This window comes from Equus caballus, chromosome 25 (assembly GCF_041296265.1).
Source record: "Equus caballus isolate H_3958 breed thoroughbred chromosome 25, TB-T2T, whole genome shotgun sequence".
NCBI classification, from domain to species: Eukaryota; Metazoa; Chordata; class Mammalia; order Perissodactyla; family Equidae; genus Equus; species Equus caballus.
In genome coordinates, this window is record NC_091708.1 from 34346265 (window position 1) to 34372128 (window position 25864).

Here is a 25864-nt window from a genome sequence, read left to right on the forward strand (position 1 = left end):
GACAACAACCCAATTGAAAAATGGGCAAAAGATCTGAATAGAGATTGCTCCAAAGAAGATATATGGATTGTCAACAGGCACATGAAAAGATGTTCAACATCTTTAGCTATAAGAGAAATGCAAATCAACACTACAATGGGATATCATCTCACTCCTGTCAGAATAGATATAATTAGCAAGACAGGAAACAACAAGAGTTGGAGAGGATGTGGCGAGAAGGGAAGCCTCACACACTGCTAGCGGGAGTGCAAACTGGTGCAGCCACTCTGGAAAACAGTATGGAGTTTCCTCAGAAAATTAAGAAAAGATCTACCATATGATCCAGCTATTCCACTGCTGGGTATTTATCCAAAGAACTTGAAAACACAAAGGCATAAAGGTACATGCCTATGTTCATCACAGCCTCGTTCACAATAGCCAAGACTCGGAAGCAAACTTGGTGCCCATGAAGGGGCGAATGGATAAAGAAGACATGGTATAAATACACAATGCAATACTTCTCAGCCATAAGAAATCATGAAATCCGGCCATTTGTGACAACATGGATGGATCTTGAGGATATTATGCTAAGTGAAATAAGTCAGAGGGAGAAAGTCAAATACCGTATGATCTCACTCATAAGTAGAAGATGAAAACAATGACAAACAAACACATAGCAACAGAGATTAGATTGGTGGTTACCAGAAGGGAAGGGCAGAGGGAGGAGGGAAAAAGGGGTGATTAGGCACGCATGTGTGGTGATGGATTATAATTAGTCTTTGGGTGGTGAACATGATGTAATCTACACGGAATTCAGAATATATTACGATGTACATGAAAAAAAGAAAAAGTGAAATATATATATGGAAAAAAATAAAGATAAGTAAATAAATGTAAAAAAAGTTTTACTAATTCAAATCTCCATCACCTGAGAACAAGAGTCCCTATTACTTTACTGCATCAACAACACTTGGTATTGACAGATTTCTTAATTTTTACAAATCTGGTCATAGAAAATTATATCTCGTTGTGGTTTTACTTTCTATTTCCCTGATTATTTATGAAATAGAGCATCTCAGCCTTTGCTTATTGGATATGTGTGGCGGAGGTGGTTGGCTGTTCACCAAAATTTCATGACCTCCTTCCCACATGTGAAGTTGTCACTAGGAGCCAGCTGCCACATTTTCTACTAATCTAGGTGTAGGTACATGGCAGCTTCTCCCAAATGGAAGAGAATGCATCTTATTTTCTGGTTAGAATTTTAAAGAAGAGTATGTGTCTTCTCCTCTATCATCTGGAAACGAATACCCTGCTGCCCTGAGAGACAAGTGAACCTGGTCCCTGAATCACCACATAGTGAAATGCTGTCAACCCACTAGAAGACCCACACTGGACCAGTAGAGCAGCCATCACTATCCTTACTGATTCAAAATTTTCTTTTGTGAAATACATGATTATTTCTTTTCTCTGCTTTTTTATTGGGTATTCTCTTTTTATTTATTATATTGTAAGACAGACTTCATATAATCTGGTAATAAATCCTTTGTCAGTTGTATACATTGCAAATGACTTCCATTATTGGAAGCTTATTACTTTTGTTTTTTTAAACTATCTATTAATGTCTTAATCTTAATGTGATTAAAGTTATTAATGCATTATTTTATGATGTGTGTTTTTGATTTTAACATTTTTTCTTGAGAAAGTCACCTTGAAAATGGCAACCATTCTGTTTATAGATAACAAGGAAGGGACGTGACATCAGGAAAAGTGCAGAGGCTGAGGAAGTGTGGACTGAGATTTCTCATCAGAGGGAGCATCTTGAGTTTGTATAAGTGGAAATACCCCAGTGGACTCCCCTCTAGCACAATTTTCTACAGATAACTTACCATTAGGTAGGTCTACTCTATACTCTTGCTCATAGGATATAGTTGTTTAGCAAAGTAACCTACAAGACTGATACAGTACTATAGCGTCAGTGTCAGAGTAAATGTCCTTTAAACTCAGAGATATTAATATCAATTCAACACACACATACATCTTATAATTAACAGCTCGTATGTGCAAGGCATTGTCCATCCAGAGTCTGGGGGAAGTTTTTGACCTTGGAAAATAGAAACCATTGAGTCTCTAGAGTGAAACTTGTGCCTCTGACCTAATTGACACTGTGCGATAAAAAGCTGAGATCGATGTTATAAGAATAGAATCATAGAATGTCAGTAGTATATGCTTTTGTAACAACTCAATGGGATCCAGTTTTCATAGCACTTTGAAAATTTCCATCCCCAATAGGGGATGTTCTGGCATTGGATGGTAAATCCTGTACTTTTCAGTGTGCTTTACATCAAATATATCTGAATTTTTAAAAAGAAAAAGAAAGGACTTCCTGTCTCATGTACATAAATTTAGTGTACTGTATTCTTATGTCAAACTTTAGAACTTTGCCTTCAGTCCTTTAACGTCCTTGAAATACATGGAATTGATTGTTTTTAATGGAGTGCAAAATAGAACTCATTTTAATGTTTCTTCTAATATGAATATGTAATATAAGATAATATATTATATTATATAATATGTAATATAATTACATTTTTAAAGATAATTAATTTTAAAGAGTTTATTTTTTCCCCAGTATTCTGCAATAGATGTCCTTGACCGAAAATCAAAGCATCAATTTTGTAATTTCATCTGTACTCCAAAAAATAGATGCAGATAAATCATAGGTGATCTTTAAGTGGAGTGTGTTAGTAAGAATTTGTTCGAGAGAGTAGAATAAAAGTGCTTGCCTATACAACTGCTACAAGAGCTGGGGAGCAGAGGTCAGGTAAACTGCTCCTGAAGATTAAAAAAGCTAACACCAAAGATTTCAGTCTAAAGAATAAAATAGATAGTTTCAAAAGGCTAATGAGTAGTAGCTGCAAATCTCAAGAATCACTGAAAAAGTCTCCCAATGACTCAATCTGTAGCATTAATGCAGGTGGCTCTTAGGAGCTCAATGGGAAACTACTGTGAACCTCACATTTGCCTATATTTCTGGTTGCAATAACCTTCAGAGAGGAATGGCTTCTTCTCCTCTGCCTGCTAAATCTCTCATGAGTTCCTGTCATGGGAAATCATTAAACATAAACAATACAGAAAAGAAAAATCCGGAAAATGTAATTTCCATCTTCACAACTACAATGCAGTGGAAGCCTTAGAAGTGGGTGATGACAATGCTAAGTTAACAGCAGACTATCTAGTATGGGGCATAAGGACAAGAAAAGGGGATTGTGTAGGAGGCTGAGAGAGGGCCCACCTGCAAGTCCCAGGAACAAGATGAGGGATGCATGGGACAGAGCCACCCAAGTTGAGCACATTTTAGATCAGCTAACCTGCAGCTGGCCACAGAAGGATGAGTGAGAGGATCCAAGTCCAGAAAAACCACCATCCCAAGCTAGATCAGCCAAGCCCCAAGCTGGACTGGCCAAACTTCAACGAACCCTCAGATTCATAAGTAACATAAATGCTTATTGTTGAAGGCTGCTGAGAGTTGTGGTCATTTGTTATCCAGCATTTTTGTCGCAAGAGCTAACTGATACACAGGAGTATGAGAAAGCCCTTATGTCACAAGGGAAAGCCTAACATCAGTAGTATGGGAAAGTATATTCCTGTCCTGGAAGTGAGGAGGAAGGAGTACACCTTTTTTTAAACAATAATCCAGTTCACCACACTTAATACCTGGAATGTTGGAAAAGTACTTCTCAGGAGATGTAATATTTCCCTGCTATTCTTTCTAAATTTATTTAGTTGAAGACTGTTTTCCTCTTCCGCTGAAAAAAAAACTTTTAAGGATCCCATAAATTCTTTTCTAAGCCTTAGGTATTAGAAAGGGTAAAGATTACTTTCTATCACAAACACCGTCTCAATTCTGTAGTTAAATTTCCCTCTCCCTCATTAGATCTGGCCTCAGGCAAGCATCTGAGGTCCAGAAAGGAGTCATATGGTATATTATCTTTTTTTCCTTCATTTTTATCAAGTCTAATTGCAGTTGATAAACCCACTTTCTGGGGATGTAGCATGGAAAGAAGAATGATGATGAAGTGACAATAATATGCTTCTTTGGTTGTTACTGTATTACAAAGTTTTGACTTCTGTTGACCTGGATGATAGTTAAAACTGACTCATTCCCTTGTTATTACTTCCAGACCAAGGGATATTCAGAGACTTCCAGGCTGCCTTCCCACACATCCTCTGTGGTATAACTAAGTATATTTCTTCCTGTGAATGCTTCTCCTCATAGCCCCTGGTTTCGTGATGGTACATTCCCTATAGATCTCTTATCCTTTCTTTGAGTTTCCTAGACTTACCAATAGGTCTTCTTGGGAAGAATTGAAAATGGCTTCATACCACTTCTTTCTCACATAACCCACCTGTGGTCCACGGGAAACACTTTTGCTTTTATTGCCCCACCATGAAAAGATGTGAAAGTATTTCCCAAACATAATTTTATTCCATAATTCCAATTCTCTCTCTGTCCTTTCCCATTTCATCTTTCTTGTTGCTCTTGCTCTCGTAAAAGGAAAGGATATATATCAAACTCTCTAAATGATTATTTTGAAGCTTCTCCCACCAAGCTTCAAGAGAGGAGGAAAGTATCCCTCTCTCTTTCGGGAGGATTTGGGGTTCACTGTGCAGCTTTCTCAGATGAAACAAAACAAAACATCAGCTTACAAGAACCTCTCATCTCCAGGTCTTAGCACTTTTTTGATCCACGTCTAGGTTAAGAGGCTTAAGAGTTATGAAACTGCTTATTGAGGGTTCCTATAAATATTTTCATTTGGTATTTTACAACTCACTTTGGTATCTGCTGTCTATCAAATCTTGGTACCTCAACTGAAACTTCCAGTTTAACACCTTACACATGCTGCTCCCCCTTCCTGTGATCATCAGGAAAAGATAGAACTTTGTGTGTCTGGATAATGCTGGTTTGTTAAGTCTCAGGTAAAGCAATACCTTCTCTGGGAAGCTTTTCATATCCTCTGACACTTGGCTAAGCTAATTATTCCCTCTCAGGACACAGTGTTCCATGTAAACAATTATGGTCCTTGGTTTTATCACTCAGGAATCAGGCAGTCAAGATTTAAATCTTCCTTTCACCAACTGTGATTTTAAGGCATTCTTCAGCTCTTTGAGCCTGAGTTTTCCCAACATATCTTTAGGGTTGTTGTCATGATTAAAGTAGATGATTTAATGCGTGTTAAACTCTTCAACTAGTACCGGAGACAATGGGAGTGACATTTATTTTGTTGCTGAATATCCGTACGTGTTTGAGGATAAAGGAAGTGTGGGATGCATTCATGAAGGACAAGAAAGCACTGTGTTAATTATCATATAAGGAGAGTAAAATTTAACATGTCCTCCCTGAAATTTCTAAAAGGGCTCAGGGTTCCTGGATACCTGGGTTCTGGGTGAAGAAGAAACTATATTGTCACCAAAATGGAAAATTCTTTAGAAATGGAGATGTGAAAGGCCAAATGCATTTTACAACAATTTAATATTTGAGGAAGGGCCAACCTTGATGGCTTCCATTTAATGATACCAGCCATTTTGACATAGAATCCTCAAAGTGTTGTACAATCCCCATTATCCAAGAAAAGAGCAAATTAAGTCCTGGAAAGCATATCCCCTTTTACTTCTCCCCCTAACAGGTGCAGGAATAATGTCAACAAAGATTTCTGAGTAACATCTGTGGAAGGAAGACAAGTGAAATATAGTTTCAATAATTTGTATTTACAGAAAAAAGATCATATGAGTATTTTAAAAGAAAAGTAAGTATCAGTTAGGAGAATATATTTTCTTATTCAAGAGTTTCCTCAAGGCCCCTTTCATGTCTTTATTTCTCAGGCTATAAATGAAGGGGTTCAACATGGGAGTGACCACTGTGTACATCAATGAAGCAATTATGTTATTGCCATTGGTGTTGTTGGATGAAGGGAGGAAATATAGACCAATAATTGCCCCATAGTAGAGAGTCACTACAGAGAGATGAGATCCACAAGTGGACAAGGCTTTGCAGATGCACTGGGTAGAGGGAACCCGGAGGATTGTGGCCCCAATACGTCCATAAGAAACCAAGATGCATAAGAATGGAACCATAATGGCAGTTAATCCCGCAGTAAAGATTAGCAATTGGTTGAGGGAAGTGTCTGAGCAGGACAATTTGAGTAGGGCAGCAAGGTCACAGAAGAAGTGAGGCACAGTGTGGTCAGCACAGAAGGACAGCCAGGCCAGGAGGAGGGTGTGCAAAAGAGCACAAGCACAAGCAATGAGCGAGGACCCAGCCACCAGCATGACACAAATGCTCTGACTCATGATGGTGGTATAATGGAGAGGATGACAGATGGCCACATACCTGTCATAAGCCATTGAAGTGATCAGGAAACTGTCCAAATCAGCAAAGAAGATGAAAAAATATGTCTGTGTAATGCATCCTGCATAGGGGATGGATTTGTGCTTAGTGTGCATGTTCATCAGCATCTTAGGGACGGTGACAGATGAGAAGGAGACATCAGTGAAGGCCAAGTGGCTGAGGAAGAAGTACATGGGGGTGTGGAGGTGAGAGTCCAGCCTGATGAGCAGGATGATGAGTAGATTCCCCAGTACTGTGGTCAGGTACGTGCCCAGGAACAGGGCAAAGAAAAAGCCCTGCTGCACTGGTGGGATAGGGAGCCCCAGGAGGAGGAACTCAGACACAGTGCTCTGGTTTTCCCTCCTCATATTGATATATCAGCTGGAGGGCACTGGTGGGGAAAGTTAAAGTGAAAAGGAATGTCTCTGGATAAAAAAATTATCATTGTGGCATAGCATAATAGAGATGTTCTTTTGATTTAGGTAATGTCTTTTCCATATTTTCTTACATTTGATGCATATTTTGCTGGATAAATGTAGAAAAAAATATAGCCACTTTCTTTCTCAATCTGGTCCCAGTCTCTGTAAATGATAATACTAACGGTGAATGTTATTAAACATTGTCCTGATTCGCTGTTCTAATAGCTTACATGTCATAACTGGTTCAACAGTCTTAAGTATATGAACCAGGTAGGTACTGTTATTATTTCCACTTTCCTATGGGATAGCTGAGGCAGACAGTCTCACAGTCACTGAGGTAAGAAGAGGAGAAGCTGGGATTTGGGACCCAAGCATTTTGACTCCACAATTTAGTCTCTGGAATCAAAATAAATTATTTGACAACAGAAATCTCATTGCCTTTTATAATTTTGTGTGTAATGAGCTGTTTAATTCTGTATCCTCTGCTTCTCTACACATACCATGATTATTTCTAATTTGTTCATTGGTTGTGGACCCAGAATCTATCACAGACAATGAACACACACACAATATAAATTTGTCTAACAAATAAAAGATGTCACATCCAATTACATTCATCATGGCAGCCTCTTTAAGAAACTTACATCAGGCTTTGTTCAAGACCCATGTTTAACCTTAATAATCATGGAACTTCATGTTATTTAGTTATCACATGGTATCACATTGAAAGAAGTACAATCTAAAAGCCAAACATAATTTTTAAAAGGAATTCTAAACTTCTGTTTGTCTCTAAAATAACCTGTAAGAGATTTATTTCCTAATCAAAATCAGTATTTATCAAACTATCTTTATATTTTTTAAAAGAGAAGATAAGGATTCACTATAACATAACAAAACTTGTTATAAAGCTATATGGATTACAACGAGTAGTGTGTTTTTTACAAAGATAAACCAATAAAACAGTAGAAGAAAACAGAGAGCCTAGAAACAGACACATTTTTAATGAGGACTTGGCCTCACCATCACTTTGTCAGCTGGATTCAGAAGGCAACCACGTACCAGTCCTGGTCCCTCCAACTCCAACTGAGGGAAAGGAAGAGTGTAATTATGAAACAACTTAATCCAGTAGGTGAAAATTCATGTCAAATGATAAGTTTCAGTGACTACAGTAAAGTAGCCACTGGCTCCCTTAATACCTGGAACCAGATATCAAATCAGAATATTCATCAGTGCTTTACCAATAGGTCTCCAAGAAACAGGTGAAAGATAGTTTGCTACTTAGTCTTAGAAGCAGGAGGCTTTCTGCCTGATGTCAGCACCTTGGATCCAATCCTGACCCCATAATCTTCATGGATTGTGGAAAATGAGTGATGGAGCACTCAATCTTTTTTTCTTGAGATTCTTCAGATTATCTGGGCCAGTTTTTCTTGGGGGTACATGCAGAACTATGGCTATGCAGTGTGATTTCTAGAACAGCATTGAGACTTCCATATGCCTACCCAAAACATTACCCTCAATAGGATCTGGCACCTGAAATTCCTTCAGCAAGAGAAAAAAGGCTTCAAGGTCCCAACTATAGATTAGGTTTAAAAGTAAAAATTCCTAGGAGAGAGAGCCCTCTGGCCAGAAGTCTCACTGAGATGGAACGGTTGGGAGCTGTTCATATTTGGGGACCAGTTTTGGACAGCAGAACAAGGGCACTGACCTCTTCAAACAAACTGAAGAGGGGAGAGGACTGCAGATTACAGGCAGAATTAAAGCAGAGGCTGCAGACACTGAGAACGAACTTACTGTCCTTCTAAAATGACTGCTAAAAGGCTAGAAATGGTCACTGTTCATAAAATCTAATTGAGCACCTAATTTTCAAAGACTGTGCTTTTCGAATATTATTCACTTCTTCCCACAACCTTTCAAGATAGACATCCTTATCCTCATTTTACAGAGGAGAACAAGGGGACTCAGTCATGAAACTTACCCAATGTTATAGCGCCAGTATATGGTGAACCTGGGATTTGATCCCATCTATCTGGTTCCAAAGACTATATTCTCTCCACTATGTTATATGCCTTCGTTAACTATATCCTCAAGTAAGACAGTACTTGCTGCCTGAGAGCACACAAGAATTTCAGGAAGTAAATCAGGAAGTTTGAGGATGAATGAAAATCTGTGGTTTCAGTATATGTGCCTGGATCATATTGTCAATAATAACGATAACAATAAAATTGTAATAACAATCATTCATTAATCATGTGTTTATTGTGTAATTAATATTGGTTAGTGCGATGACATATACCTTGTATCATATCACTCTAACAGGGTCAGAAAAAAGACATTATGCTCATTTAACCAGTTGGAAACTAGGGCTTAGAGAGTAGAAGTAATTTGCCCAAAATCGTTCAGCATGGAAATGATAGACACATTATTCAAACCCAGATTTGTCTGATTTCAAACCCATGTTCCTAACCACTATGCTATATTGCCTCTAGGAGATCAGAATTTGGTGAAAAAGTGACATCTGGATATATGTTCTTCATAAAAGTGAAAAAGAGGGAATCTAAGTTCCACAAAGCCTTTGGATGGATGTATTTCCTTAGTTCTTAATCAGATGGTCAGAAGTGAATAGAGAGACTAGGATACCAGCACCTGGGGTTACAAAGACAGCTTCTCATAAGGTGAATTTCTCAGGGCTCTGGGACAAAAGCACATTAGACCCTGGCCAATGTTTTTGATGGGCTACTTAATTTCTGTCAATAGGGGAAAGGTTAAGGAAACTATGGTACATACCCATTGGAAGTAATATTGTGTAGCCAGTGAAAGGAATTCATGAAAACTTATGACATAATTTTGAAGGAACGTAGTAGAAAATTATATACAGGCATATTTACAACTATTTGCAAAAACAATGCAGATTATATTATTATTAAACCTGGAATATTTTGCTCACAGCTTGAATGTATGCCAGATATTCAGTAAAACTGTGAAAGACATAACATTTTCCTAGAGAAGAAAGGCAAAACCCCAAGGAATTATAATTTTGTCCATCTACGTTATTTGAGACACTATAATAAATTTATAAAAGTCCTTGCTGCAAGTATAATCATCTGCAATATTTTGTAGCAGACCTTTCACACACACACACATACTCGCACATACAGCACACTTATTGCTGAGGTAAGTCTATAAGCATTACCCTTACCTAGCTCAGGGGTGATAAATTCAAGTACTCTCAGCTCCAGGGTATGAACTAATTTTTCATTAGATCTGGGATGGGGGAAAAAGTCACAGTCTCAACCCTGAAGCGAGGAGGAGATACACTCACTCTTTTTCAGCAGATCCAAGCAACAACAAAGGTATTCATATTTACCAGCCAGGCTGGGAACCCAGGGGACCAAGGCCACAAATTTCTGGTGAGGGACAATTTGAGAGTAATGACTGTATTTCCTTTAACCATTCCCAGGGGAGATATGCCTTTGCCAGATACTAAAGATAGTCAACTCCTTTGGGAATACAAATGAGGACTTTATTTGCAGATTCATTTATTTATAAAGAATTTTCACATCTATGAGCTCATTTAACCTTCTAAATAATTCTTGATGTGGATAATATTTTTCACATTTAATTGTTTTTGAGAGTGGCTCAAAAGGAAATGATCAAATGGGGATTCAAATCCAAACATATTAACTTCAGACCTAAAGCTGAATTGCATTGAATCGTGATGTCTCCCTTGTAATAGTGGTCTCTGTATCTTGTGGACTTCTTCCTTCCCACAGTCAATCTGGAACTAGGAGGAGAGTTGCTATTAATCCCTGGGTGATAAAAACACTTATCAAGGAATCAAGGAATAGTCGTGCTTCTGTTTCTCAGAAATAGAGTTTTCTCTTCCTACAGAAACACCTGAGTGCATGCGGGGATATTTTCTTACTGTTAAGACACATAATAATAGTAGGCACATCTTCAAGGCTCAAAATATATTCTGTAAGCATAAGAATGAGTCTGAGAAGCCTTTGAAAACCTGTTCTATTCAGGTTGGCAAATATAGAGAGGAGACAAAGAATCAAGTGGTGGAGACAGCATTTTACTCATTATTTTTTTCAATAATTTATTCATTTATTTAGTAATTCATAAAAAATATTGTGTACCTACTATGTGGCAAGGATTTTGTGAGTACTATAAGTAAATATTTGAAAATACAGGGTTTTTTCTCTCAAAGAGCTACTAACCCTGTGAGCAGGATAGACAAGACAGTGTGTGTCAAATGCAGTAATGAAAGTGAGTGCTGAGTATTATGAGAGCACAGAGGAGGGGTATTAAACCCAAATATAGGAGGTCAAGCAAGGTAGGTTTGTAGGAAATTACATGTCAACAGAGATCCCAGACAATCAAAAAAGTAAAAGGTGACATGGACAGCATAGAGACAGATGTTTGGAAGAGAGAAAAAGAGAAGAATAGGAAAAGACTTGGGGAAGAGAAAGGATGACAAATTTGGGAAGTTTTTATCAGGAAGAGTAGAACAGCTGAAATGTACACTTCAACAAGGGAAGAGATTCAGGATGAGGCCAGGGAAATTAGCAAGAATGAATCATGCAGAACCTTGGCAGCCATGTTGAACAATTTTTACTTTATCCAAAAGGAAAGGGAGAGCCATAGAAGGATTTGATCAGAATATTGACAGTGTCATATTAAAAACTATCACTATGGGTGAAGAATGGATAATGAACATATGTTTTCAGTGGGTGGAGGGAATGTTGGCAGGACAGGAATAGAGTGGTGAGATGCAAGACCAGAAGGAAGGAGACTAGTTGGGAAGTGGTCACAGTCACTTAGTTAGGAGATTATGGAAGTCTATCTAAGGGAGACAATGGAGTCGCAGAGAACTATGTGGATTTAAGTCTCCTTCAGAGTCAAAATCTAAAGGATGCAGTTATTTTAATGTGAGCTGATTTTGATAAGACTATATAAATCTTGACGAGACTATATAAGTTTTGATAAGACTATATAGGAGTTAAAAACCTCTCTAAATTTATGGCTTGGACAGCTGGGTTCATTGTTATGCTATTCACTGATATGGGTGACACAGAAGAAGAAACAGATTTGAGAAGTTTATTACATACTGAGTGTGAAGTACCTATGGGTCATTTATGAGAAGAAATTCAGGAGGTAGTTGGATATATTTTGGATAGTGATAGAAATTCATGGGCCGTCAACGTAGAAGAGGATGAGATTGCCTAAAGAGAAATGCGATGAATAAGAAAAGTTGAGAAAGAAGAACAAGAATGAAGAGGAGAGAAAGAGGGGAGGAGAGGGGAGAGGACGGAAAGAAAAATGAGGGAACGGAAGAGAACAGGGCTGAGGACAGATTATAGGGAACATTGACAATTAAGGAAATGGCAGAGGGAGAGTGTCCCAAAAAGGTATCAAAGAACAACCAGAGACATAGAAAGAAAATATAAAAATGTAGGACCATGGGAGCTAAGGGAAGAGAAGTTTAAGTGTTGAAAACCACCCATTGAATTTAGTAGTTAGGAGGATTTTTGTGATGTAACCAGGTTCAGTGTCAGTGTGTGGTGGGAACAGAATGTAGGTTACAATGGATTGAGGCATAAATGGAAACTAAGGAAATGCAGAAGGTGAGTAGTTGGATTGATCCAACATTGAAACTTTACTAGATGGGTGGGATGGAAGACCATTGTAGTAAAACTTGGGCAAATTGGTAAGAGAGTGATAAACTATGAGATCTATCTTAGAGAGGTAATAAAGTGAAAACAAAACAAATTTGGGGGGAAAATGGACAGGATCAGAGACTGGGTAGATTTATGAGGCCAAAGATCCTGTAAAATGAGTAGAGTTGAAAGAGAGGGTAGTAGCTAAATACTTAAACTTAATATTTCATAGGTGAAGCATTTCCAGTTTTCATAATATGGCCATGGGAAGAGATGGCTAAAGTGCTATGTAGGTCAAGGTCGTTTAAGATGAGATAAAGAATAAATATGTCATGTTGTTGAATACTTCATTCATGCAAATGCTGCAGGCACCTAAATTGATGGCCAATTTCTAGGGGAGAAAAACTAATTCATGTGCCAAAGCTGTAACAAAATAGGAGTAATTGGAATTTTGTAGTTGGTGGTATAGGCTTTTACATATATCAGTTTCTACTCTTTGCCTAATACAGAAAAAGCTTTATGCAGAAAGATGTCTAATTACAGCATAATTTTAAAAGATAAGAATTAGTTACAGTCTAGTTTCCATCAATAAGGGAAGGATTAAGGCAACTATGGTACATAACATTCGAAATAATATTACATAACCATTAAAATGATGTTTAGGAAAAACTTAAGATAATTTTTGAAAGAACATAGTAGAAAATTGAATATAAGCTTGTTTACAACTATTTAAAAAAATGCAAATTATCACCTTTTTTAAAAACGTGGAAGAATGTGCTCCAAAATATTAACAGAAGCCATTCTGCTGTTGGGATTAGAGGCATTTATGTGTTTTAAAAATATTTCTTTGCCATAATATTCATACAACCATGCATTTCTTTTATAAGTAATGAAAGACTTGGACAGTTTTGTGAGCCAATGCTGATTCTCTTGGGAAAGACAGTGGTCCAGGAAGAAAAGCCTGTAACTTTATATCCACTCTCATAGGTTCATCCACTTGTTTTTGCCCCAAATACTTTTTGTCTCTGAACTTCCATTCTTACTCCCTCCAGGCCCCTGACGAACACTTAAACCATTCACCAATGCCCAAGAATCCATGTATATTCTCATCCCAGGCCATTTATACAAAGATATGACCAGGTATTCTCCTCAAAAGCTTTCTTGTAGGGAGGATTTCCCTGTTGTTTAGAGCCACCCTGATCAGATCTGAATTAGAACAGCAGTCAATTTTCAGCTCCCACAAACATATGTACCTGACCTATAGATCAAGCCCAGGACTTTTCCTCCTTATCAGTTGGTTGTATGGAACCCCTCATGAGGCCAATATTGTGAGTTGAGGGAGAGACATTAACTAACACAGTTAGATGATATGAGGGTCCAGGCCACCTGTTTCTGAAATTTCCTTTGGCTCTCCAGACATACTAAGGCTTAATGCCAAATTTGCTGTTGTGTCTCCCTGACCATATGACTTTTTTCCTGGTAATATTCAGCTCCAGTCACTCGATGTCCCATGGTTAAGCCCTCAGTCTCTACTAAGGCCCGAGTAGCTTGCTAGCAGCTTATGGCTCCAGAAATACCGCATTGCAACTCTTCTAATGGAGTTTGCCAGAGGCTCCATGTGGTGTCATTATCTACCATGGAAACCTCCAGAACCGTAGGTTCTGCCAATTCAGATGATCCAATTAGCAGTGTCCCTTGTACTGCAGCCTGAATTAGTTGCATAGCTCTTTATTACTCCAGATCCTACTTAAAACTGGCAGTCTATCAAGTCATTTGACAAATTCACGTGAGCAGTATTGCAGGTGTGGTATGTGCTGTCTCCAAAATCTGAAGTGGCCTAACTAGTGCAATGAAAGGTGCAATAATTGTCCTTTGCTTTCCAGTTAGAATCCTGCCTTGCATCTATCCCATTGTAAGCTCCTCTGTGACATTCTATCCCATGCTGCCTGCCACAGGTCTTTCTTCTGTCCACAGTATGTCAGACTTTAATCTAAGTTGTCTACCTCCTGACTCACTGTATCTCAATCTATCCACACTCACCACCCATGCCACTGTCCATGCCTTGCAGTCTACCCATCTGTACCACTTGCCTACACAGCTTCCTGTATCCTGTATCTGAGCTTCTACATCCTGTATCCAAGTCTTTTTGTCTGTTTGACCTGCCTACTTGCTCCCCAGGGTGTTTCCCTTTCCAGTGCACCAAGTGTCTGGTATGTCCTTCCGAGAGAATCCAGAGCCTATAACCAATCTACTTTATGGCCCACTTGGAGTTTGCTAAGCTGCTCTTAGCCAACATTCTGGCAACTTCTCTGGCTTTTGCCTAGAATGCTAACCATGGGACATACACTAGAATTCAACAATTCTGAGATGACAGAGTTTCCCGAGTCCCTCTGCTCTGAGGTACGTGAAGTTGTGGTAATAACACAGGTCATCACAGCTAGAAAGAAGCTGCCCAGATATAGGCTTTGCTATATCTACCATCTCTTAAATCTAGACATCAAAAAGGACAAAACAAATCCTCAAAGATTGTTATCTCAGGTTTTAAATATTTCTTTGTCTTATATATCTCACCCCTAAGAATCACAAGTGCCACAACAAATGACCATTTTATTCCAAAGGTCAATTTCAATACACCTGAAGCTTTTCAATTTTAAGAGTCGACTTTTCTGGATGTGTTTCAACTTTTTTCCTATTTGTAAGTTTGTTTTCTTTTGGGGTCTTTTTGGGTCTGTCTTCCCTTCTTTCCTCCCTTCCTTCTTCCCTCCCTAACTTCCTTTCTCTCTCTCTCCCTTTCTTGCTTCTTTCCTTTCTTGCTTCCTTCCTTTCTAACTTCCTTGAAAACTAGTTCTATTTGATGAAACCGAAACTAAGTTTACCAAGAAAGCAATAAAAACTCCAAAAAAGTTGATTATCCCTGCCTCTTCCCACTTTGCATTTCATAATGGTCGTCCAAGAGAAGAAACACAAAGTCATTTCCTTTAGGTTACCTGGTGGAAAGGGCCCAAAAAGGTCCCTTTGAATGGGATATGGTTCTACCTAAATTCTCAGAGATCATTCAGTCATTTGGCTTTCTACTTGGACCTGGTTGGAACCAGTAATTCTTTTTTTAACCTCTCTGGAGTTTATCCTATGCCAAAATGTGATTATGGCTGGGAAAGCAGAGCCTGAAACAGAAGGGAGTCTGAGGGTGTCTTGAGAACATGTCTCTGTGGGCTCGTTCTCTAAGGTTCCCAGCACAAAGATCTCTCCCACGGGATGTCTTTTCTAGAGGAATCAAGTGAAAATTGGTCAATTAATCTAAGTTTGATGGATGTCTTTAACTGGAAATTACAAATCCTGCTCCATACCCCCTAGGGTTCTCTCCTTGCCTGGTTTTGCTCTTCAGTTCATAGCTCTGGGGCTGGTAGACAGGAGTGAGAATCTGAGCTTGCAGCTTTTCTTTTTGATGCCCAAGAAGGGTCTAGGACCTTGAAAACTGATTTTTGATCCCCTAAAGAGACTCTCAGGACAGCTTACCCACCAATACTGGGTCTAAATGCAGACAAGGTCAGTATTGGGGATGGAATGGGTATTTTTTTTCTCAGCCATATATGGGTTTATATGTGGGTATAGAAGAGGAAGAATTAGAAAGCTGATTTTGGCATGGAGGAGAAGAGAGGAAAAAAAAGACAGAATGAGAGAAAGAGGAAGAATAGAGACATGGGGTGATGGAAGAATGCAGGTACATAGGCAAAGAGCATGAAAACTGAGAGAGAGGAAAGGGAAAATGAGTGAGAGAAAGATAAAGTGAAGGGATAAACAGGAAGAGAAAAAGAGCGAAAAAGAGAGAAAAGTGACCCAAGAGATAAACAAAGAGGTACAGGGAGGCAGATTCTTTCAGGAGGAATTTCTACTCGCTTTGGATCCTGACACAGAAAACCAGATCTGGACAGCCCAGAATGTAAGCATTCCGAAGTTGTTTAGGTGGTTAAGCCAGGAGTTTCACAAAGGCCTGTTATACTTCCAAAACATCTCCTTCACTGGCTATAAAAATATTCCAAATGCCAACACTGGGAATGTTTTTCCCCTATCCCATTTTAGTCAGGATAACATTCCAGTGCAGGGCTTTATCCATGGTAGGTTTTGAAAGTCCAGTTGCTGAATGAGTGCATGTGCTTTCTAAGGACAAATGTCCCTCCAAAGTGTCATGTATTTAGTCCTTAACGTCTGAGTGTATAGGATTGTTCAGATCATTCCTGAATTCTGAAGTAATATGAGGAAACCTGACGTTGAGAAGGACACCTTCATTGAAAGGTCATTGAGGGGGAGAAGATGTAGGAGGCTGGTATCGGGGTGAATAAAGTCATTTCTGACATTCTGCTGAATACATGTCTTGATCCCAAGCTCATGGAAGTGGAACTTTATTATTCACGGTGGCCACTGCAGCTACCCTCCTGCCCTTGGCTTGGAGTTATGGTATGAGGCTGCTGATGAATTGACACTTGGCTGCCTGGTAAATCATGCAGCTCATCCCTACAGTATGGGGTATGGGCACTGAATTCAGTTCCTGGATATCAGAATATAAGCTGCTTCTGTGAGAACCATTCCCTCTCCTGAATTTCCTATTCAGTTTCTCTCCCTGGTAAACAATGCCCATCTCTTTCTCATCCGTCTGGCTTTGTCTGGCAGTAGGATGATGGTTTTCCCTCTGTGTGCATATGTTTCCTATGTTACTTCTCCCTGTTTGCCATCCTGATTTTTGCCAATAATTTCTTTCTTTCTTTGTTTTCTTAAGTTTGGCCCTGAGCTAACATCTGTTCCAATCTTCCTCTTTTAATTTTTTTTCTCCTCAAAGCCCCAGTACATAATTGTATATCCTAGTTGTTAATCATTCTAGTTCTTCAATGTGGGACACTACCACAGCATGGCTTGATGAGAGGTATGTAGGTCTGTGCCCAGGATCTGAACCGGCAAACCCTGGGCCACTGAAGCAGAGTGCACAAACTTAACCCCTTGGTCACGGGGCCAGCCCACTTTGCCAATAAATTCTAATCTCAATTCCACATCTTCATCCAAGACATCAAAACTCAGAGTTATGCAAAGGAACTGATATGAATAATTTTTTTCCTGTGTGTAAAAGATTGTAAATTCTTCTAGTCCTTCTCTGGGTAGATTTGCATTTTGTCTTTAGTGGAGGCACAAGGGGAACCAACATTTATTGAGAATTATGCAAGAATAGGTACTAGGACTTTTGCATATGTCATCTCATTTCATCTTTACAGTAAACATAAGGGCATAAATATTTGTTTGTTTAGAGATTCTTATCTTTCTGAGATTCACAAAGGTTAAGAAATCTGCTATGGGACAAAAATGCTGTAATAAAACTATAATTATGAGCCAAGTCTATCTTACTATAAAAACTGTGGCTTTTCCCCCAGAGTCTCACACTGTCTCCAAAGAGAGAAAGAGAGTTGAGAATGCCTCACTCCTCAGGTAGCACTAGAAAAAGGAGGAAGTTCGATCTTGTTTACACTGTGTTTACTGATCAGTCTCAATACGTATGTTAGGGTGAGGACATCTCTCAATTGGGATTAGGTCTGCATAGTTAGATTAAAAATTAGAAGATTTGAAACCTGCCACTAGTTTGTCCTCTTTTGCTGAATTTTTGCTTGTGGCTTAGAGCCTTTGGATGAGTAACAGCTTTCTCTGCCACTCTGCCTTTTCTTATCAAAAGAGAGGATGATCTGGAGATTTTGTAGATTCTCCTTTGTGATTAGTGGCAAAGGCTTCTAATGAGATAGTAGCCTCATTTCCCTACTTCTTGGGCAGGAATTAGCTCTGTGAAGCTATTGCTTTGCTTTGTTGTATACAAGGTGGAAGTTGGGGAAGGATATGCTGATTTTGTTGCGTACTGCTACCCATATAACCCGAGTCTTTGGATATACCTGAAATCTTCCAATATTCATATATCAATTCCCTCTTATAGCTCTAATAAATTACCACAAATGTAGTGGCTTAAAAAACCCCAAATTTATTATCTTTCAGTTCTGGAGGTCAGAAGTATGAAGTGGTTTGCATTTGGTTAAAACCAAAATGTTGGTATCCCTTCTGGAGGCTCTAGAAGAACATCTGTTTCCTTGCTTTTTCCAGCTTCTAGAGGCCATTTGCATGCCTTGGCTTGTGTCTCTTTCCTCCATCTTCTAAGCTGACAGCATAACATCTTAAAATCTGTCTCTGACTGACTCTTCTGATTCCCTCTTCTACATTTAAGGACACCTGTGTTTACATTGGACCCACTCAGTTGATCCAGGATAATCTCATTCCAAATTCAGCTGATTAGCAGCTTTAATTCCATCTGCACCTTCATTCTGCCTTGTGTACTAAACCACATCCACAGGTTCTGGGCATTAGGATGTGGATATCTTTGGAGATTATTATCATGCTTACCGCAACTGACTAGCAGGTGTTGTGTTTTAAGATGGCAGGAGCACTTGAGAGAGATGAAACTTGAGATACAGCTAAAATATCACTTCTTTTGGCATCTTTTGATAATAGCCCTTAGTTTTTGGTCTGAGATAAATATTATTGTATTGCCTAGAGAAGAAAGTGGGGATGAATTTGGCAAGTATTTAAGAAGATACGTTTTGTCTGTAATTTAAGATGGCATTGAGTTGTCACTTATCCTTCTGTGTATTGACAGTAGACCATAAACTACAAATAAATTTGCCTAAAATACTTGCTGAGAGTCAGACTGGTCTTTGCTTCCTCAACTTGAAATTGGATCCCAGGAAACCCGCAACCACCAAGAGGAAGGAGTCTAAATGACATCAAGTGGAAATATGCCTTTCCAGGGAAATAGGAACAGAGAAGTCAGAAAGGGTGAGAGTGGTGGAGTGAGGAAGAAGTTGGAAATGTAGGAGAAACACAGATTTTTCAGGGTCTTTAAGCTACATTTAGGTTGTTATCCTTCATGTTAAGATCAATGGGAATCCTTTGAGAGTTTTAAACAGGTGAAATCATTTAGGTTTAAAAAAGAAATGTACATATATATTTTAAAGTCTCTCTTTCGCTGAAATAGGGAGAATGGGTTAACATAATCCAGAATTTCTTAAGAACCCTCTACTGAAGTGAAGTGAACAAAATGCATGTATATTCATGAGTGTTCTTTAATGAATACAATATCATTCTTTGTATCCTTTTATGTGAAAAGTCTGCGTCCCATCTGAAATTTAACAATGGTTGTTCAAATCAAATCTTCTAAAAGCTGCTATGCAATGGTTGATGGTTTGGAATGCTCACCAAAGAGCATTCTAGGGGCAATAACATGGCTGAGACATCATATTCCATGGTCTGGTCCTCAGTGCCATAGATGCAAGAATTCTATTTTGTCAGTCAACCAAGAAAAGTTGGCCTTCATTAACATTTTCTTATCGACAATTTTCTAATTCCCTTATGTTCCAACGTGTAAGAAACATATGAGAAATAGCTTAAGTTTTCCCCTTTCCAAAAAAAAAGATATGTGTTTTTCATATGACTGATAAAAATGATTGTCTCAGAGTCCTTAATAGTCTAACCATTCTTCATTCCCAGCAGAGGAAAGAGTAGCATGAGGAAAGAGAACCAGAGCAGCGTGTCTGAATTCCTTCTCCTGGGTCTCCCCATCAGGCCAGAACAGCAGGACATGTTCTTCACCCTCTTCCTGGGCATGTACCTGACCACGGTGCTGGGGAATCTGCTCATCATCCTGCTCATCAGGCTGGACTCTTGCCTTCACACTCCCATGTACTTCTTGCTCAGCCACTTGGCCTTCACTGATGTCTCCCTCTCATCTATCACTGTCCCTAAGATGCTGATGGACATGCACACTAAGTACAAATTCATCTCCTATGCAGGGTGCATTTCACAGATGTATTTTTTCCTATTTTTTACCAACCTGGACAGCTTCCTTATTGCATCAATGGCATATGACCATTATGTTGCCATATGTCACCCTCTTCACTATACCACCATCATGAAGGAACAGATGTGTGCCTTATTAGTGGCTATATCCTGGATCCTGTCCTGTGCCAGCTCCCTTTCCCACACCCTTCCCCTGACCCAGTTGTCCTTCTGTGCTGCTAACACTGTCTCCCATTTCTTCTGTGACCTTGGTGCCTTGCTCAAGCTGTCCTGCTCAGACATCTTCCTCAATGAGTTGGTTGTATTCACAGTAGGGGTGGTAGTCATTACTCTGCCATTCCTATGTATCCTGGTATCTTATGGCTACATTGGGGCCACCATCCTGAAAGTCCCTTCAACCAAGGGGATCTGTAAAGCATTGTCCACGTGTGGTTCCCACCTCTCTGTTGTGTCTTTGTACTATGGGGCAATATTTGGGCAGTACCTCTTCCCAACATTAAGCAATTTCATTAACAAGGACATCATTATGGCTTTCATGTACATGGTGGTCACACCCATGTTGAACCCCTTTATCTACAGCCTTAGGAACAGAGACATGAAAAAGGCCCTTGGGAAACTCTTCAGTAGAGCAACATTTTTCTCACAGTGACATCATCTTTTACATAAATCAGAACCTTATTTTGGTTGATCTCATGCACTTGATTTTCCAACTGAATATGTCTCAAAACTTTCATGTGTCCAAGCCTTGAGACAAATGATGGCATGTTGGATGTAGTTGGCAAGTATTTGTTGATGAGAATCTCCTTGTCTTATTAACAATGCTCTCCTTTATACATGACTTTTGATCAGCAAATGCTAAATTAATTTCGTTACTTATTTCTTCAACTTGGGGGCATAAATAATACAATAACATACAGTTTGGTTATCTTTTATTTGAGGAGATTTTTGGAGACCCTTATAATTTTGGCCCATAATCCCAGGCTTTAATTACACCCCAGAATCTAAAGAACTAGCTATATTATTTCACTGCACTCTCTTATACAGACTAAATTGGTTTTCTTTTTGTCTTTATGGTCTATTGAAATCAAAGAATCCAAACTACCTGTCATAAGAGGAAATTTTTTACTTTCTTCTTGTGGTATAAAATGTTACAATAACAACTCTGAAGATGGGGGTCCGTGTTGAAGATCAAGATTTCCCCAGGGAATCCACCTTTGCCAACCCCATGTGGTTGATATTGCTTGGCCCCCATACTCAATCATTAATGAAAGCATTCTTCATGGTAACCTCTTTTGCAAATATAACCAAATTATAGTGCAAACTCTGAAAGTGCCGTTGCTTTCCTGCAAATGCCACTCCAGATTCAGCCTTGAACATTCTTCTTTGATATCCTGTCTTCCCAAATGAAGAATGAAAGCAAAGCTTGTCAAACTTTAATGTGCATAAGAATTCCTGGAGAGCTTGCTAACAGAGAGATTTCTGGAATCTATCACCATGAATTCCGATTCAGTAGTTCTTGAGTGGGGCCCAAGAATTTGCATTTCTAACCAGCTCCCACATGATGCTGATGCTGCAGATCTGTGAACTACAATTTGAAGAGCACTGGTGTAAAGATTTAGGTCATGGAAGTTGTGGGATGTCCATTTATTCCACCTTATGTGAATTCTGGTAGTAGGTAGAATGAAACGAGAATGCTTCAATTGTTTTAGTAGTAGAGAAATCTGTGGTTGAAGTTGATATTTTCAGATTAATTCTGGCTTCAGTAAATTCATTTTTTCATTCTCTAATGTAAGAGGTTCTTCCTGAGATATCAGATTTTCTTGTTTCATTCTTATATAACGTAGTTATATAGATACCACATATCATGCTTTGTATCATCACACCAAACTATAAATTCAATGAAAACGAAGTCAAAGCTTTGAAAAAATTATATCTTATGTTGATTGGTGGCTTCTGCTTACCATTAAGCCTTGTGGGATTTCAGTACAACTTGTAACTTTGCTAATGTCATTGGAAAATATGTGTTAATAGTTTTAAACTAAAAATTATTTCATACAAGATGTAAAATAAAATGTACTTTTTTTTAATAAAGCACTAATTGCTTCCAGAATAGCTATATCTCCACAGAGGGACACTTGAGTTCTTAACAGGATATTGAACAATTTTGTTGTATGATGTCATTTGTTTCTAAAATGCCTCATTTGACTTCCTATGTTTCTTTTTCTTTTTTTTTTCGTCAGGAAGATTGTCCCTGAGCTAACATCCATGCAAATCTTCCTCTGTTTTGTATTTGGGATGCCACCACAGCGTGGCTTGATGGGTGGTGAGTATGCCCGTGTCGGGGATCTGAACCTGTGAACCCTGGGCCGCTGAAGTGGAGCACACGAACTTAACCACAACACCACCAGCCCAGTCCCTAACATGCCATGTTTTTTAGATGTAGCACGTAAGATAGCATTAGTCCAGAATCCATTTCATATTATTGTTGTTCTGTGTGTCAATTTTTTTGCCTCTGTCTTTTCATCTCCTCTTTTTTTCTTACATATGCCATATGCAAAATGCAGTATGTTTACCCACCTCTACAGATAAATATAAGACTAATTAGTATGAAACTAGAAGCTGGAGTGACATTTACGGCTGTGATGATGCTCCAACCTCTAGTCAGCTTGGGGTGTGAAGATGGAAATCAAAACATTTTGAAACAGTCGGTATTTGATATATGTGGAGAATATTACAATAGCAACTTTCCTTTATTATTCATTCAATTTCATTCCATAAGTTTTGATGTAGGCTATGGGTGACTGAAAATAATCTGGCCTTGTTGCCTCTCTCTACACAGGGTTCAACCTTTCATTCTTTATGTACTTTCATGGGCATGTTTAAAGTTAGGTTCTTCTCTTTTTAAAGGAGTAAGCCACAGGCACCAAGGAAATAAGACTATGAAGCACATTAAAATTGATACTTTTGGAGCTATTAAAGTAACCTTGATCAGGCAACTGACAAATGAGATGATTTCAAGGCATAGTATAATCTTTACTAAAGTTTCATGGTGAATTTTTGTGTTAATTCAATAAGAGATTGACTAAAAATTAAAAATTTTAGGTAGATTGATTGAAATTGTATGTATTCAATGTGTTGATATGCATAGAAGTGCAAATATTATTACAATAAATTATTATATAAAAAGGAAACTATGAAATACTATATAAAATAAATCTCAATTGTATAAACATGAAATTTTATGAATAAAAACCATTTTAGAAGGATAAAAAATGAATAATGAAAAGGTGAAGTGTTTTGACCTTCTCCTTTGTTTTTGTGTCTATATTATTTGGATTTCCATCATAAGCAGAATTAATTTTGAAAGCAGCAAGCCAAAATGCAACTTCCGCTTGGGAGAAAAATCCCTTTCCGCATCCCAAGGTATAGTCTACCTAGGGGAAACTTAAATTTGGTAGGGAAAGGCCAGTAGGGAGGTCTTTCCACATCTTTTTATTTATTTATTTATTTATTGCTGTAATATTGGTTTGTCACATTATATAAGTTTTAGGTGTACATCGTTATATTTCGATTTCTGTGTAGATTACATCATGTCTGTTACCCAAAGACTAACTACAATCCATCACCACATTCATGTGTCAAACACCCTTTCACCCTCCTCCCTCCCCACTTTCCCTCTGGTAGCCACCAATCCAGTCTCTGTTTCTATGTGTTTGCACGTCTTCTTTTGGTCTCATGCTTAGCATCGACTTTTACGTTCTTCCTAAGGACAGCATTTCCTCAAATTCTGCCCTTAGAACTATTTACCTCTGAATTGCCTGGCCACAGATCTCATGAACAAACATCTCTTGAGGTGGAACTGGGATCTGTACCTTTAACAAGCTCCCCAGGTGATTCTGCTAAACATCAAAGTTTAGGGATGGCTGCCCAATACCATCTGTCCTGATGGCAGTAAGAAGAAAACTGAGCAATTAGTATATGTTTGATGCATGTCTCTAACCAAGAGCTTGGTGCCCCATCCCCTTGGATCCTCTCCCTGGTGAGTAGAGTGGAGTTCACATCTTCATTTCTGAAGCTGGTGAATTGAGAACAGTAGGTTCCAGGAACATGATTTCTCTCTCTAGGGTCAGTGAGAGGTTTGGGACCACAGAAGTTGTAGGCTAAATCTGGTCTCTGGGTTTCCTACAAAGAACTGAGAAACCAGTCCATAATTCCAGGAGCTGGAGCATAAAGTTCAGAGCAGAACTAGGAACCCTTTGTCAGGAGCAGGTGTGTATGTGTGTGTGTGTACACGTGTGCATAGGCACTTATCACTTCTCTGTGCTCTTGCTTAAGTAATTTCTTATTAATAGTTCCTAAAGACAGGGATACTGCAATCACCACTGACCAGTGATTCTCATACCTTTAACCACAAGCCCTTGGGAGATGAATAGAGCCAGCTGGGTGTGTAAATTAGTGGGCACATCCAAAAATCCCGGCCGAGGACCGTATCTTGTCATTCCCATTCTAGGTGTCAGAATGTGTGCTTATTCAGTACATGCAGTAGTGACCAGCCTTCTCTAACGCTTGTGTCCCAAATCCCTGATCATTCTCTCCCCTTTAGACAGCACTGCTGCTTCCACCCAAAAGTGTGTTTGAAGGACTTCTACCTGGACAGCTTTGGTTCCTTTTTTCCTTTATGTAGCACCTATATTGCAGCCCCTTCTTAGAATCTGATTGACGACTGCCTGCCTGTAATCCCTAGTACAGCCCCATACCTTCACTGAAGGCATCAAATCTTGGGCCCAGGAAAGATCTACTACTTCAATTGTGTTTCCCTGGGTTGCACTAAAGATAAGACATTGAGTTTCTTCACTAGAGGTTTTTGCATTTTACATTTCATGGAGCAATGTCACCTCCAGTAGGACACCTTCTAGGAGGGAAGTACTTTATTTTATTATTTATTTATTTATTTTTGTGAGGAAGATAGACCCTGAGCTAACATCTGTGCCAGTCTTCCTGTCCTTTGTATGTGGGATGCCTCCACAGCATGGTTGATGAGTGGAGCAGGTCTGCACCCAGGATCTGACCCCGTGAACCTGGGCTGCCAAAGTGGAGCACACAGAACTCCAGCCACTCAGCCATGGTGCCATCCCCAGGTATTTTAAATGCATTATCTTATCAAATTCTTACTAGTTTGATTCAGGGACTAGTATTCCAATTTTAGAGAGGAAACCCTGAGGTTCCAAGGGGTGCAATCCCTTTCCCAAACACATAGAGCTGACAAATGGTGGTGAGGTGAATTGAATCCATTCTGGCTGACTCCAAAGTCCATGCTCTGCCTTCTATAGCACATGGCCAGTGGTTGAGGTATTTTTGACCAGAAGGCTAGATGTGATGAAGCGAGCATCTTTGTACAGTCCTTACATAAGGCTTAGGAAGGAAAAAAGAGGTATGGTCAAATTGGATCCAGGAGATTTTATTAAATTCCTAAATCACATTGACTAGATAAGTTTACAAGTTTAGTAAGGAGTAATCCTATTTATAAAGCATGAGGGAAACCA

General features: G+C 38.9%; 2 protein-coding genes across 3 annotated transcripts; one reads left to right on the plus strand and one right to left on the minus strand.

Moving 5' to 3' along the window:
* Nucleotides 1-5790: 5790 nt before the first annotated feature.
* On the minus strand, nt 5791-6732 carry OR1J1E (olfactory receptor family 1 subfamily J member 1E). Its single transcript, NM_001391776.1, is given in 1 exon segment — nt 5791-6732. A coding segment is annotated over 1 exon segment (942 nt).
* A 4771-nt stretch (nt 6733-11503) lies between these two features.
* On the plus strand, nt 11504-20970 carry OR1J2 (olfactory receptor family 1 subfamily J member 2). Of its 2 annotated transcripts, XM_070250386.1 has the most exons (2): nt 11504-11516; nt 20018-20970. In XM_070250386.1, exons 1-2 carry the CDS (start codon nt 11504-11506, stop codon nt 20968-20970), a joined length of 966 nt encoding a protein of 321 aa, XP_070106487.1.
* Nucleotides 20971-25864: the final 4894 nt, after the last annotated feature.